Here is a 14,656-nt window from a genome sequence, read left to right as displayed (position 1 = left end):
TTGGAGGGTTTGTTGGTTTTTCAGCGATGCCTATCCAAAAAGGAAGCAATTAAAAAAAGGAGAAAATATTAAATTTGCACATAGTGAGATTACATACTGCCCATTACTTTCATTGTTAGTTGCCAGGCAGTGGGGTTTACTCAATCCTTGTTTGCCTCCATCGACTTGGTTCTTGTTGAAAGCCAACAAGCTGCGTAGAAAAAATCTCCTCCCCTCCCATTCCACAAAAAAGATTGCCGTTTATTTATTTTTAAGAGTTCTTTCCACATCTCTCCTTTCTATTTACTTTGCTCCCGCCTGTTATATCTCAACCACCAACAACTCTGCACAAACATCGCCCTTTAGAAGGAACACCATGGCATACTTGTGACAAAACGAACAATTATCCATCTTTTGGAAGGATAACTTTTCCTCAATGGACAGCGGGAAGAGAAGTACTGTAGTGCTCTCATTCCCAACCCATGTCCCTTGTAATGTTTCCACTTCCCCTTAACCTTTCAAAATGGTGGCAGTCCTGCCAACTGTTAACCCTCATGAGAGCTTCCACTTACAAGAAAAATGGCCGCCAACTGGATTGGCTTTGAGTGGGCAAATTCATGAAGGGTAGGGCTTTCATTGGCTATTAGCCATGATGGTTATGTTCTGGTCAGAGGCAGTTTCTGAATACCAGTTGGTGGAAAACGCAGGAAAGGAGAGCACTCTTCTACTACACAGGCATCTGACTGGCCACTGTGAGAACAGGATGCTGGAATAGGTGGCTCGTTGGCTTAATCCAGCAGATTCCTCTTACACTCTCTAGTTTCCATGGTGCTTCTCAACCCAGAGATAGCCCGTGTGGTTGGTCTTCCCTGATGACTGGCCATGGTGGCAAGGGATGATGGGAAGTTGGGAGCCCAGCACATTTGAAGGACAGATTGGTTCACCGTTGCTGAAAACATGAAAGCAGATGGGACATTAAGAGGACTGATGCAGTAGGCCCAGTCTTGAGCTCTCTCTCCCCTTCCACAAACCTCTGAGATTAACCAAGATATAACTTATTTCCTTTACTTGTGGGTCCCCTGCAACAAGGCGCTGTGTTTTAATGCCTTGCAAAGAGCAAAGAATTTTTATTTTAAAAAATGCTATGTCACAAACACCAACTTTGGAAAAAAAATGGTTTATTGAAAAGGTCTGGAAAATAGTTTTGCTCTCAGCAATATTTAACAAGTCTTTTTCAAAGCAGTAACAATATGAAACGTTAGGCTTTTTTATTTTTTCCTTTATAAAGTTCGGAACTCTGGGCGGTGTGCCATGTCATCAACACTTTTAAAGTTTTGAGTAAAACAAGGCTTGCCTCTTTGGAGGGGCAGCGGACCTCTGACACACAATGAATGAACCACATCAGGCCTACTCCAGGGCTAAGGAACCTGTAGACCTCCTGGTGTTACTAGACTCCCAGACTTGTACCCAACAAGATTAATGACCTTGACAAACTTGGGTTCAAGGGGTCTGCTCTTGAGTAGGTATACAACCTCCCCCCCCCCCGCCAAATCCCCCCAGCCTCAGCCAGCAAGGCCAATAGTCGGGGACGATGGGAGGTTGGATTCTAGCAGCATCTGTGGGACTGTGTATTCCCTTCTCTGTCCCTTCTCTGCTACACCCAACAAGGCTGCCATGTTTTAGGAGGCCTGGAATGGGCACCTATGCAAAGCATTGTAAAGGAAAAGGAGCAGGCTTAGGCCAGGGATGTCAGCAGGTCTTCCAAGCAGAAGTCACACAAGACAAGTGGGGAGCCTATTGGATTGGTGGATGATCAGACCTGTTCACACCCCCCCCCGACATTTTAACTAATGCTGAATTAAAGCAAAAGCCAAGGACCTCTTTGGAGATCCAACCGACATGCCATATTCTCAGTACACCTACTTATTTCTGCAATGCAGAAGGGACCCAAGGTCCCTTCCAACTCGGCAATGATTCTACGGTGACTCCCTGTGAACAGTCCCCTCGCCTGACTGTACTTCCACCTTCCGGTCAGGACTCCCATCCTGCAACTTTCCCGGCAAGCTGATGTATCAGTTCACCATTCTGCTAGCTGCTTGTTTTTACTCATCCAACCTGCCCATGAAGGGGTGGTGGGCAGGGAGAGAATGAGATCTAAACACCTAGCAAATCAAAAACAAGTCAAAAAAACCCACCAGCTACTTAGCTGAAACAAGAACTCAGAATACAGGAAGGCGGTGTTTATTGACCTCAGCTTCGGTGCTTCCTTGAGAGGACAGTGTTGAGGAGGGGTTGCAATAAGGAGAACCTAGCTTTTAACTTCTCCTGCTCCCTCTTTGCCTAGGCCTTCCGCTTACTCATTTTCTCAGCATAGAAAATGGGGCTTTAATATTCCCCACGGCAGGTAGCATGTAGAATGAAGCTCTGCGCAACCGCCAACCATCGGCAGATTGTCTGTTCGCCAGGAGAAGCGATGGCTGTAGTGTTAATGTTAAATGGGGTTGCACTCTGGGAGCCCTTCGCTTGAACAGAAACCGGCTTGGGAACCAGTTTCCTTTCCAATCAGCGGCTAAAGAGAAAGACCTGCAAGAACTGCAGAAAATCAAACAGGCCTTGTTGCTCAGTGCCCAACCACATAATGGGATGGCGCCCAGCCGAACTCTCAACCTTGCAGAGGACAGAGAGCGGTTCCCAACAGCAGATGCAAGGACCAGATGAGGCCTCCATGAACTGCCTTAAGGCAATGGCGCATTGCAAGGGTGGCGAGAGCTTTGGCCCTCCAGATGTTGCTAACTACAGTTCTTGACATCCCTGGCCACTGACCATGCCTGCTGGGGCTGATGAGAGCTGTAGTCCAGCAATACCCAGAGGGCTAAAGGTCCCCCACCCCTTGGTATTGAAAGCGAGGGAGCAAAAATGCACCCCTAGCCACAACCACGATGCCACCTTAAATTGCAACAGTATGGCCAGAAGGTCCAGGTACAATTTTTTTAGGCTGCTTGCCTTTCTGTGAGGTTCTGTTGCCTGCTCCCCTGTCTGCCTGCCCGCAGCAATTAGGTTAGGAGACAGTTAACCAATTAAATCAGGAAAACAGGGGAGGGGGATATTTGCTCAGGATCCCAGCACAGCAAGTTAAAGATCTCATTAGTAAACTGAATCAAGTTTGGAGGCAGTAATGAAAGACTTTTTAGGGAGACCTTATATAAAATCTTTACTTAAAACAAAAGAATCCAGGGTTGCTTTTTTAAATATCCTGAGAAACATTACTACTTTAAATAATAAGAAGCACTAAAGATGCCAAATTATTTTATTTTGGGGTGGGGGGAGTTTACCAAAAAAATAAACTCCCATATTTTCTAAATAAGGTCTGTTTTATTTTGTCATCTCATCTGCAAATGAGCCTTTCCTCAGCATATTAATCCTTCAACATACTTCATATCAAAAGGTTTTATTCAATATCAGCCCTACTTTGAGTTAGATCCATTGGTGTTAATGGACACAACTACCTTAGGTCTATTAATTCCAGTGGGTCTACTCTGAGCAGGAGGGCTTTGCTGGCTACAACCTGAAGTCCTTTATTCTGTTCCATTTCTTAATTCTTGCATCTAAGGGTGTCGGGGGGGGGGGAAGGTCATTGCCTTTTTAAAGCAAAGCTCTATTTTCACAGATAAGAAAGCAAGACTGTGATTCAAAAACAGTGCACTCTCTGCCATCTAGGAAACCCGTGGCTTAAAAAACCCAGTGGTAACATAATCATACTATAAAATATAAGCGAAACCAAGGCATCTAAAAAGCTGGTTGAAACGTCTCTACCAAATGTTGCCAACAACATTTTGCCTGATTCATACCCAATTTCAGAACCGGCCAACAAACCCAGATCCAATATTCTAGTACACAAAACATTTACAACAGTCGCCTTTTCACAAATATATAACATACACATAACACAATTTAGTGCAGTTGACGCTACCGTCAAAAGCTGAAGATCTGCTTTGGGAGGAAAGAACCATTCAGGGTTCTCTCCTACTCAGAAGCAGACCCATTGAAATTAGCAGATGTAACTAAAGGCTGTTCATTTCAACAGGTTTACTCTCAGCAAAACTTGGTTGGATGAAACTTGCAGGTGTATATTGTAAAACCCGTTTGTAGAACCTGAGACCCTCAGTGGCTGATGGTCAGAGAGTTGTAGTCCAACAGGATCTACAGGCCCTCAGGCGCCTTATCCCTGTTGTGAAAGGTGAAACACACACTTTCCCTAATGCTAAGACAGCCACGAAACCCCAACAGAAGACCGTTCATTTAGGGAGCACGCGATCTCTCTCCCCCCTTCCATCAAGCTTTTGTGCCACAGACAAGGACTTGCTGAGTGCATCCGATTGCTCTCAAGACCTCTGCAGAAGCGCTTGGATAAGGCAGGAGGCATGGGATGGCGAAACTGCTAAAGAACATGCATGTAAACCTCAGCAGCTTAGTCTACACACATGCAGAGGCACGAGGTGGTATAGTCTTGATGTGGCAGAGATCTGGCTGTTCCACTTCAAAGCGGAGGACGCACCATTTCTGAATGAGCAATCCTTTTTTTTAAAAAAACAACAACTTGACACCAGATCATGAGACCATCAGGCAGAAAAGTAACATGTGTGACAGGTCAACCCTACAACACTGGCAGGTCAGATTCCCATTCACATGATTGTATCCCCCCCCCCTTTTATCTGAAGGGCTGTTAGAATGGGCAACCCTTTAGCAGTAACCTTTAGTTATCGAGCTATCATTCCACCACCTTGTACCACTGCAAGGGGTAGACCCAAGCCCAAGTCCAAAAATAGAAAATAAATAGATTTTACCATCCTCTTTGAACTATCTTCATAAAAGCCAGGAATATATATTTAGAAGTGTACATCCATGAGAAAGCTTCAAATGAACAAACAACACCAGAATGTGCTGAAGCCACACAAGAAGAGGAAATGTGCTAGGAACATCTCCTGGTCTTCTGATTGGAAACTCCTGTAATACAACTCCCTTAATACCCTGCCTGGACACTTCTCACATGACGGCCGCCCACTCCAGCATCATTCTAGCCTAGAGGCACTCAGGGCCCCATCCCAAGCAGCTGCAAGCAAGGCTTAGTGGCCCAAAGCATGAGTAAGCAAATGTCATGACCTCCAAATGCTGAGGACACAAACTCCCTTCATCCCTGGCTACTGATCAGGCTGGCTGGGGCTGATGGGAGATGGGAGTCCTTCATGTCTGGAAGACACTCCGTTGGCTACCCTGGTCCAAAAAGGCAATAGCCAAGCCAGCCTGCATTCCCTGAGGGCAGCTGTGACTCTTGGCCTATCTCTGCCGACTGGGTCATTTAATAGGTGCTTGGTGACTGCTCCTTGTTGGGTTTTTAAAGACACAGAAAACACACACATTGCTGGGCCTGCAGACTTGCTTATATACCATAGCAGTGTTTGCGAAGCTCACCACTCAGGCGATGCCTCCGTGTGTGGCTGAGCAAACTGGAAACCCCATGGAAATGGAAGCCCCAGCAAACTATGGCCTACAGCTTCTAGTTCTTGGCAGAAATCCACAGACCAGGACCCAAAAGAGCAGCAAAGGGGGAAGTTGCCACCCACCAGCACATTCGCATAAGACTTTCCAAATCCCTCACTGCCACATAAAAAAGATACACCCGAAGTTTGGGTGGCTTTTCTGAGAGTCAACCATCCAGGCAAAAATGGCTGCTTGTCTGGAAACTGTAGAAACCCCAAAATGTACTGGTTTTGTTTTGCCTTTTTAAAGAATCCCAATACATTTCTCATGTGACAGTGAAGTTTTAACCTTCAGATTTTGTACAGCTCAGAGGAAACATCTGTGCAAGCCCAGCTGAAACCAAAAGGTATGTACACATAAGTACACAAGTGCTTTTGGCACACAGGCCTTGTGATTTCACCAGCAATGGTTTAAGGAGGCATTTGATGTTCCCAGTTATTCACCCAACAGGTGACAACTGCCTGCATGTCCCAGTCCAACCAATTCCCAACTTCGTCTTTCATACAGAGGCCGCCTTTGTCTTAATGTTGCTGATCACATCTAGAGTTGATCTATGAACGCTCATCTTGACAAATTTCTGCAATTCAAAACCTGTCTCCCTCCTTCCACCCCCCCAACAAGACCTACTTATTTTTGATCACCATCAGGGAGGTGTAATAAAGTTCCTACAAACACATTTAAACAAAGATGGTGGAAAAATATCCTGGGGCGGGGGTAGGAATCCCTGCTCTAAGCAGCCATGAAACCACATTTCTTGTGAGCCAGAAAAGAAAAGAAAAAAGTGGGGGGCGGGGGGGGGAGAGTGGCAACCAAGAACGGATTGATCCTCTTCACTTTGCCAGAAATAAGTGCACAGAACTGAAGATTTGAAAAACGTAAGAGAAAACGTTTTAGCGCCCCTTTAACCAACATTTGCCCGACCCACACAGTGGCCAATAAAGAGAATCTGGGGATTTGCCGATAACCGGGAACAAAAGTCCAAGGAAACATCATTCGTTTTTAATAAGGCTTTTGAAAAAACAAAAACAAAAAACCTTCTTTCTAGGAAACACGTTGTGCGGAAAACACATTGCACATTGACGAACAAACATCGGACATTTCTAATGTGCCCCGACGAAAAGTATCTCCACTCATTTCTCTCTCACCTCAAGCTCTCCCGACAGACAGAAAAACAACGACATGATATCTGGTCATCAGCAGAACAGACTGATATGAGGTACATCGCTGTATTTAAAGAAGTTATTATATATATATTTATATAATATTATATTATATTGGTCTACTCCCCAGAGCTACAGGCTTAAAAACATGTTTTTGTACAGAAGGGATTCGGCCTCCCATGATCCTCTGCTAGTGCCAACACTCAAAACTCCTCTTCTTCGTCTATAGCAAAGTGGTTCTGCTTTTTCCGGACGTTCCAGTGCAAACATTCGGCCAGGCTATCGAACCAGTCACTTACGGGGTCTTGGAAACAGATTGAAGGGAGGGGGTAACAGGAGGTAGTAATGCTGATGCTGTAAGAGACAGAATTGTTATTAGGATTGGCCTTCAGGACAGGTTCAATGGAGGATAAAAGCTTATTTATTCCACTTGTGAATCACTTCCTTGATGGGGCTGAATGAAGGCCACCAACCCTAAAGCCGCACAGGGTTGTATCCAACACGAGCCCTGCTCAAAGTAGACCCACTGAAGTGAGTGGACACAAGTCAGAGTCACCCTAGTCAGAGAATGCCTTTCTAATTCTGCCAGGCATCCATGGCCTTTGTAGGTACAGTAGCACCTTGTCTTATGTTACCCTTGGGTAACGTAAACTTCGGGTTGCGAAAGCGGCAAACCCGGAAGTGTTTCGCCATGTGCGCATGCACAGAAGCCGTCCCTCCGGTTGCGGAAACCTTGGGATCTGACTGGAGCTCCGGAACGGATCCCGGCCGCAACCAGAGGTACCACTGTATTAAGAAGAAAGCCTGCTCTCAAGGCAATTTGACTGCACTAAAGCAGGTGGAAGTTGTGCCTACCCCAGACATTGCTCAACTACAGATCCCATCATCCCTGACCACTGGCTGGGATTGTTGGGAGTCCAACATCGGGAGGGACCACAGTTTCCCCCCACCTCTGCAATAAAGCAGGATTGGCTGTTGGGTACTAGCTTTTCTCGATAAAGCAGATGTTGTCTTTCTTTAAGAATGTTTTCTTTTGAAATGTTTAAGGCTTGTTGTTGTTGTTAACTTTGGGGTGTTAAAATGTGCATTTTGTAGCTGAGCTCCTTTTGTAAAGTTTTCTTTGAGAAATATAAAGCATATATTCAAAGAAACATCATTAACAGGAATCTAAAATATTGTCTTAGTTTCCCAGTAATGATGTTGCTTTGAATGTGTACTTTATATATGACTTTCTTCAGTAATGTTCCATAGTGGACTGCTCTATTGGATGCTTGAATGAGTTGTAAGCTGCTCTGAGATTCCCCCCCCCCCCTTAAAAATATGAAGTACTATAGAAATGAAATGAAGAATGAGAATGTTTGCTGAAGTCACATCCACACTGTTTAAGGCATTCTCACAGCACTTTAACAGTCAGGGCTTCCCCCATACGCCAAAGAATCCTGAGAACTTTAGTTTATTAAGGGTGAAGATTTCACAGAGCTACAGTTCCCAGCACCATAGCAAACTCCAGTTCCAAGGATTCTCCACGACTGCTAAAGTGGTATAAGAGTACTTTAAATGCCTGGTGTGGACGTGACTCAAGTCGGGCGTTCCTGCTCTTCCTCATATATTTAGTGACAGCAGAGAGCACCAAGTGGCACAGAGAACTCAGAAGGGCATCCTCACCTGTCCCCGTGGCAGATTTCCTGCCTCTTCCGCCCATCGAAGGAAACCCACGCTGTATTCCTGGCTTCGGGAGACAGCATGATCTGAGGAGAAGGGAAAGCACATTGATTTCCAGGATCTAAATTTTTTAGATTTCTGTCTGCTGGATCAGGCCAATAGGCCTGTTCTCACAGGGGCCAGCCAGATTGCCCATGAGAAGCCGGCCAGCACGATCTGGGTAGAACAGCAACTCTCCCCACTTGAAATTGCCAGCAAGTAGCCCCTCCAACAGCAGAGGCAGAAGGCTGAGCCCAGGGGAAGGCAACCTTCCCCCCCCCCCCATGCCTCCTTTCAAACAAAGCAGCAAACCGCTTCAGCAGAATCTGACCTTTCAGTAGGGTTTAAACATGTTTTGGCACATTGCTTAAGAAAGCAATAACCTCTTTGGCTGCCAGGAGGGAAGGCGGGTGTGAGAGAGAGCTGGATTTTATACCGATGTTTTGTTTGGTTACATAACAGGCAGCTTAAAGCTTGTTTGTTTGGTGGGCGGGAAAGCTTTCTAATTCATTAATCGTTAGGCATTTTTATCCCTCCCGCTTTTCAGTCTAAGAGACACGACACAAAAGGAACAAAGGACTGGGAGGGAGAAGGAAGGAAAAAAAGGCAAGCTCAGGCGACAATTCTCAGGGGCAGAGATCTCGCAGCGGCTAGCAGAATTTGGAGAGGGAAAGGAAACTGATTAAGGACCCACCTTCAGCTCCACCCCAGCAGGAACGACGATGGGCCGGAAAGAGAGCGAGTGTGGGCAGATTGGGGTGATCATGATGGCAGGGACATTCGGGTGGATCATTGAAGCGCCTGCAGCAGCTGCGTACGCCGTGCTGCCCGTGGGTGTGGAGACGATGACACCTGAGTGGAAAGAGCAAGCGCAAGTCACAATTATAGCCTCGCCTGTTCTTTATAGGCTTAGGACTGGGAACATCCCTTTCAACAGGACTGTGCAACCAACTCTTTAAAATATTGTTAGGACACTCACCCATTTGAAGCAGTTAAAAACAACAATCTATTAAGAGCTGGGGAGTGGGCAGAGGCAGTTCAACCACCCAGCTAATGGACGACGTGCCTGCAAGGCCATGGGGCCTTCTGAGAAGCCTCCCATGTAGGAATTTGATGCAGGTGCAATGGAAGGGAAGGGAAGGGAAGTGGAACTTGCCAACCAACCTTACCTACCTAGGGGCAGGCAGATCTTAAAAGTGCAGGCAGGATAATCGTAAGTGTGCAGCCGCTCCAGTAAACTGCTTGGGGGCAAACCATTTAAGGACCTAAACAGAGCTCAGCTATGAATGCTCTTAAGGGGTACAGGAAGTGCCCTAATCCTGAGACAGACTCCATCTAGCTCCGGACTGCCAACACTGACTGGCAGCAGCTCCTGAGGGGTTTCAGTCCCATCTCGAGATGCCAGGCATGCAAAGAAAATGCTCTCCAGCCCCCAAAGGAGGCAAGGGGCAGGGGGGGGGGCGCTCTGCTTTCTAGCAAACAGAAAACGTGCTTACCATCTCCTTGGACTGTGGTGATAAGGTGCCCATCTAGAAAGACGTCCACGTTGGAAAGATATGAGGAAGGGCCCCGATCCACCACAACTTCATTCAGGACCTGCCGACAGGAAATGCAGATGATGGAACGGAACAGTTACGAAAGAGGTTAAGTTGCAGGTAGGTAGCCGTGTTGGGGGGCGGGGGGATTCCTTCCAGTAGCACCTTAGAGACCAACTAAGTTTGTTATTGGTATGAGCTTTTGTGTGCATGCACACTTCTTCAGATACACCATTTTTGTTTGTTTGTTTCGAAAGAGGTTAAATATTTGATGACGCTGACTAGAACTCTGAACCAGAGTCATTCTGTTTTAAGATCTACTTAAGTCGTAAAATCTGTTGTGTTTCTACAGGGTTTATAAGGCTCTGGCTTTAACCATAGACACATAATTTTTTTAAGCAAACAATAAAACATATATTGGTCTTAACACTAAAGACTGGTTATTCCTGTGTGTAATTTGGTATTTGTGTTTTTTTCTTTCTTCTTGCTGTATCAATAAAAATCTTTTTTTTTAAAAAAAGACTCTGGCTTTATGATTTTATGACCGACTTTTAGCATGCAGAAAGAAAGCCTTAAATGTTTTTTAATGGGCCAGCCAGTGTCATTTGGAGTTGTAATCCAAAAAGTCTGGTGGACTATCCCCCGCCCCCATTTCACTTTCCAAAAGTGCTGGGTTTTTTAAAAAAAATAACCACAAATATAAAAATAAATAATAGCAACCAGCCCTATACTGCTCTTTAACTCTCTGAAAACTGGTAGTTCTAAGATCAGTGTGGGACTGTTTGCAAAAGGGCTTTCAAACAGCCCCACACTGCTCTACACATTTCCAGTTTTCCAATGTTCAAAGAGCAATGCTAGAAGAGAGAAGCAGTTCCCATGGAAACCACTGCTAAAATGCAACTCCTCCCCTTCACTTTAACAATGGTTTCAATGGCAACCCTCCCCCCAAAAGGTGCTCTCACAGCCCATCAGCTGATGGAAGATGGAAACACATCTTGTTTCAATGAAAGAACCATCAACAGCTCACTTTAAGCTCCTGATTATTCATTTGAAGCTCTGCCCTTACCTGCCACACACCCGACATCAGGTGTACGGTGGGCATGGCTTGCCCAAAGTGGCCTTGTGGGACAAACAAGGAAGTCTGGTGGGCCTGAGGGCCAGAAGCCCCTGACCCATTTGTAAAAAAAAAATACATTTATATCCCACTTTTCCGTCAAAGAGCTCAAGTTGCCCTTCTCCCCATTTTATCCTTACTACAATCCTCTGAGGTAGGTTAGATGCTGAGACCAAGTGAACTGGCCCTGAGGTCACACCCAGTTAGCTTCATGGCTGAGTAGGGATTTGAACACTGATCTCCCAGGTCAAAGTCCAACACTGACCACTACGTTATTCTGGCTTTCTATATCTACAAAGACACTTCAGTATATTTCTCGGGAAGCGATTCGTAAATTTAATATATTAAATGTATTATTACATTGTCATTATTAATATCATCATCAATATTATATTGTCATAATCATGATTATATTACCAACACCATCATTGTGGTGAGGACTTGGCGGTCCCCTTAGGGGCTTCCTGGTTGGCAGTGAACCATCGCAGGGCCTTTTCGGTGATGGCTCCTGGCTGTGGAATGAGCTCCGCAGTGAGCTGTGCCTGTCTCCATCATTATTAACTTTCAGGAGGAAAACTTCCCTCTCCAGTGAGGCATTGGGTGGCTGAAGCATACCATTACTGGATCCAGAACACCGAATGGAAGAATGCTTCTGACTTTAACTGTTTTTGGAATGTTTTTCACCATCGTTGCCTTTATAACGCTTAACGGTTTTAGAATGCTACTGCTTTTGCTTTGTTTTTTTAAACAGTGGATCTGTTTGACACCCTGGGCTCCTTCGGGAGGAAGGGATGGGATATAAATCCAGTAACTCACTAAGATTAACCTCATCGTTGTTGTTGTTGTTGCTGCTGCTACTGGAAGAAAAGCAAACCTTCCCTGCCGAATGCACGAACCTGATATTGAGTGGCTTGCTTGAACAGTTCCTTCTCTAGGCTCGGAGAAATCAGCCCATTCTCTTCGATCCCATTTTGAATCATTGCCTTCTTCTCCTTGTGCTCCTTGAGCACTTTCACTTTGAGCCTGCTCCGGAGAACAAGTGCTGCATTGCCTGTGGTGGGTGGAGGGTGAAAAACCACACCTTTCTAAGTAAAAGGACATAAAAAGACCTACCAACATGGGATCAATTTAGGAGATACAGTAATCATTGTCCCTACCAACCCCAGAGACTTATCTGTATAATAAAAATATATTTGCTACAATAAACATATAAAGGCCAAAGGGCTGTGAAGCCCAGAAAATCCAGGGGAAAGTTGCAGATGGCCCCAGGTTCAAGCCCTGACATCAAGCTCAGTATTGTCTACACCAGGGGTGGGGAACCTCAGGCTTGGGAGCCAAATATGGCCCTCCATGCCTCTCTATCGGGGCCTTGGGACTCTCCCCAGGCCAGGAAAGGAGGCTAGAGGGAAGTGAGATTGTATGTCAAAACAAGCCTATCATGCAAAGGTCTTTTGCATCTGTTGCTCCACCCACTTTTGCCTCTGGCTCCGCCCACCATTGTCATCAGACTCCCCCCCCCCCCCGAAGGGAATGCAGCTCTCAGGCTGAAAAAAGGCTCCTCACCTCTTGTCTATACCAATACTAGAATTATCACACTGGAATTTCAGGTGAGGGTCTTTCTTAGCCATACCTGGAGATGCCAGGGATCAAACCTGGGATCTTCTGCATGCAAAGCTGCTAACTCCCTCCCACATCCCTAGTCTTAAAGAGTTTGCAGCAGGGATTGGCTGCATTTGGGAGCACTAGCCTGGAGCTGTCAAGTGTGCCCAATCTCATCAGGGAGGTACTGACTGATTGCAACAACCCTAAAAAAATTTGTTGGCACCCGTCTGCTCAAAAGACAATACAGTGCACCTGTAAGGGTGAAGAAACTGCTGCATTGACGTGACCTCCCTGGGGGCGCAAGCCTAGGCAGTGTGTATAGAGGTCCTGGGCTGTGCAGATGACAATAACCCCCTCTCAGCCTCGCTGATGTGGCCCAAAGGAAAGCAGAGCAATACGTTTGGCACCAGCTGGGCTGCAGGAGTTGCCAGAAGGAGGCCTACAAGGCGCCACCCAACTGCCTTAGGACTCAACTGCTGATCTGTATAGTGTTTACTTCTGAGCCTTTTCTTCTCCCGAAGATATCCCACAAAGCAGCAGAGGTTTCTAACAAATGATAGATTTGTTTCTGGTTTTTTAAAAATAAAAATGCTGCCAGCATTACTTCTGCATAAGCAGCGCAAGTGACCAGCTCAGCACAAACCCTTACCTTCAATAACCTGAGTCACTTGGGACTGAAAGTTCTCGAAATTGAACGGGGTAAGGAATCCCAGGGAACCCAGGTGGAAAGCCATCACGGGAGGTACGCTGCCCTGGAGGGGAAAAGGGGGGGGGGAGAGGAGAGCATTCAGAAGCGGCACCAACTGCCCTTGGTCTTGGCGTTCAGGAGCCAAAGCTTTTAACAGTTTCAACACATTCCGCTTTTAACAGTTCTGTGCCAAAAAATGTGGATGCCCAAAATAGATCGGCATCTCCAACAATTTGGGGCCCAACAATATATATTTTATTTTTACCAACCACCAAAACACAAACAGTGAAACCACCCCCAGGCGGCTGATACATTGGGTATACAATATTCAATAATATACATATTCAATAATATTCAGTAATAACATATTCAAATTAACCATATGTACACTTCTATATACCTTAACACTCCTCCTTCCACCATGTTTATTTAACTTTTAACATTTTAATTGCCCTAAATTGTTCAAACCTACTCAAATAATTCAATATCTTCTCAAACCAATCCTCCTCTTTCTCACTGACCTTAAACCCTTTCATTCTATGTATCTTCACAGTTAGGTATTCCAAGTTTATAATATTACTCAGTTTTTTCCTCCATCGGTTCACCCCTAGCTCTTCTGCATTTTGCCAATTACTCGCTATAACCTGTCTGGCTGCAATTACCATCAATTTTACCCATTTGCATTCCTCTTTTGTTTTTAACTCGATACTACTCAGGGTAATAAGAGCCATTAATTCAGTTATTTCCACGTTCCTTACCACAATTCCCGATATTTCTATACCAATCTGTTTCCAAAATTCATTAACTAACGGACAATCCCACCACATATGACTGTATGTTCCCATCACTCCACATTTCCTCCAGCAATTCTTACTTCCAGATTTTGTAATATGATATAACCTTACTGGTGTATAATACCATTTTTGTACCAGCTTCAACCCGTTCCAGGATTATCCTAGAGGTTGCAACAAAGGGTGGTTGTCGAAAGATTCTTTCCCAATCTTCATCTAAAATCTGTTCCTGAGTATCTAACCTCCAATAATCTTTCAAACTTTCCTTTGGTGATTTCCCCTTTCTACCCTCTTGGTCATGCGGCAGCAAAGGCGGCTACCTTCTTCTCCCTCGGAAAGTACATAGTGCTGAAGGAGGAAGTTTGAGAAGTGGCACTTTCTGGTTTCCTCTTCCAGCTCTTTGGGCTTCATCGAGGCTCAGATTAATTCTACCGGATCAGAGTTTTGCACAGATGCCTTGGAGAAGCAAACTCTGCCTTTTATCTCTCTCTTTCTGCCTCTCCCTTGGTGGGGTAGGAGGAGAAGTGATCAGCGAGGGGACAGCTCCC

The 14,656-nt window shown here is 45.4% G+C and overlaps 1 protein-coding gene across 5 annotated transcripts in view; it reads right to left on the bottom strand.

The window, feature by feature from the left end:
* Positions 1 to 6,494: 6,494 nt before the first annotated feature.
* NADK (NAD kinase) overlaps positions 6,495 to 14,656 on the bottom strand; it is a 48,331-nt gene continuing 40,169 nt past the window's right edge. For all 5 annotated transcript variants that reach the window (XM_053400712.1, XM_053400711.1, XM_053400710.1 and 2 more), the window contains 6 exons: positions 13,279 to 13,381; positions 11,924 to 12,078; positions 9,875 to 9,974; positions 9,073 to 9,230; positions 8,343 to 8,425; positions 6,495 to 7,031 (listed from right to left, as the gene is read on the bottom strand). In XM_053400712.1, the coding sequence (XP_053256687.1) occupies positions 6,881 to 7,031; positions 8,343 to 8,425; positions 9,073 to 9,230; positions 9,875 to 9,974; positions 11,924 to 12,078; positions 13,279 to 13,381 (750 nt within the window). In that variant the 3' untranslated portion in view covers positions 6,495 to 6,880. The remainder of the gene's footprint in view (positions 7,032 to 8,342; positions 8,426 to 9,072; positions 9,231 to 9,874; positions 9,975 to 11,923; positions 12,079 to 13,278; positions 13,382 to 14,656) is intronic.

Source organism: Podarcis raffonei, chromosome 8 (assembly GCF_027172205.1).
Source record: "Podarcis raffonei isolate rPodRaf1 chromosome 8, rPodRaf1.pri, whole genome shotgun sequence".
NCBI lineage: Eukaryota > Metazoa > Chordata > Lepidosauria > Squamata > Lacertidae > Podarcis > Podarcis raffonei.
Note: the sequence above shows the minus strand (reverse complement) of the source record. Positions and strands in the feature narration are given on the sequence as shown.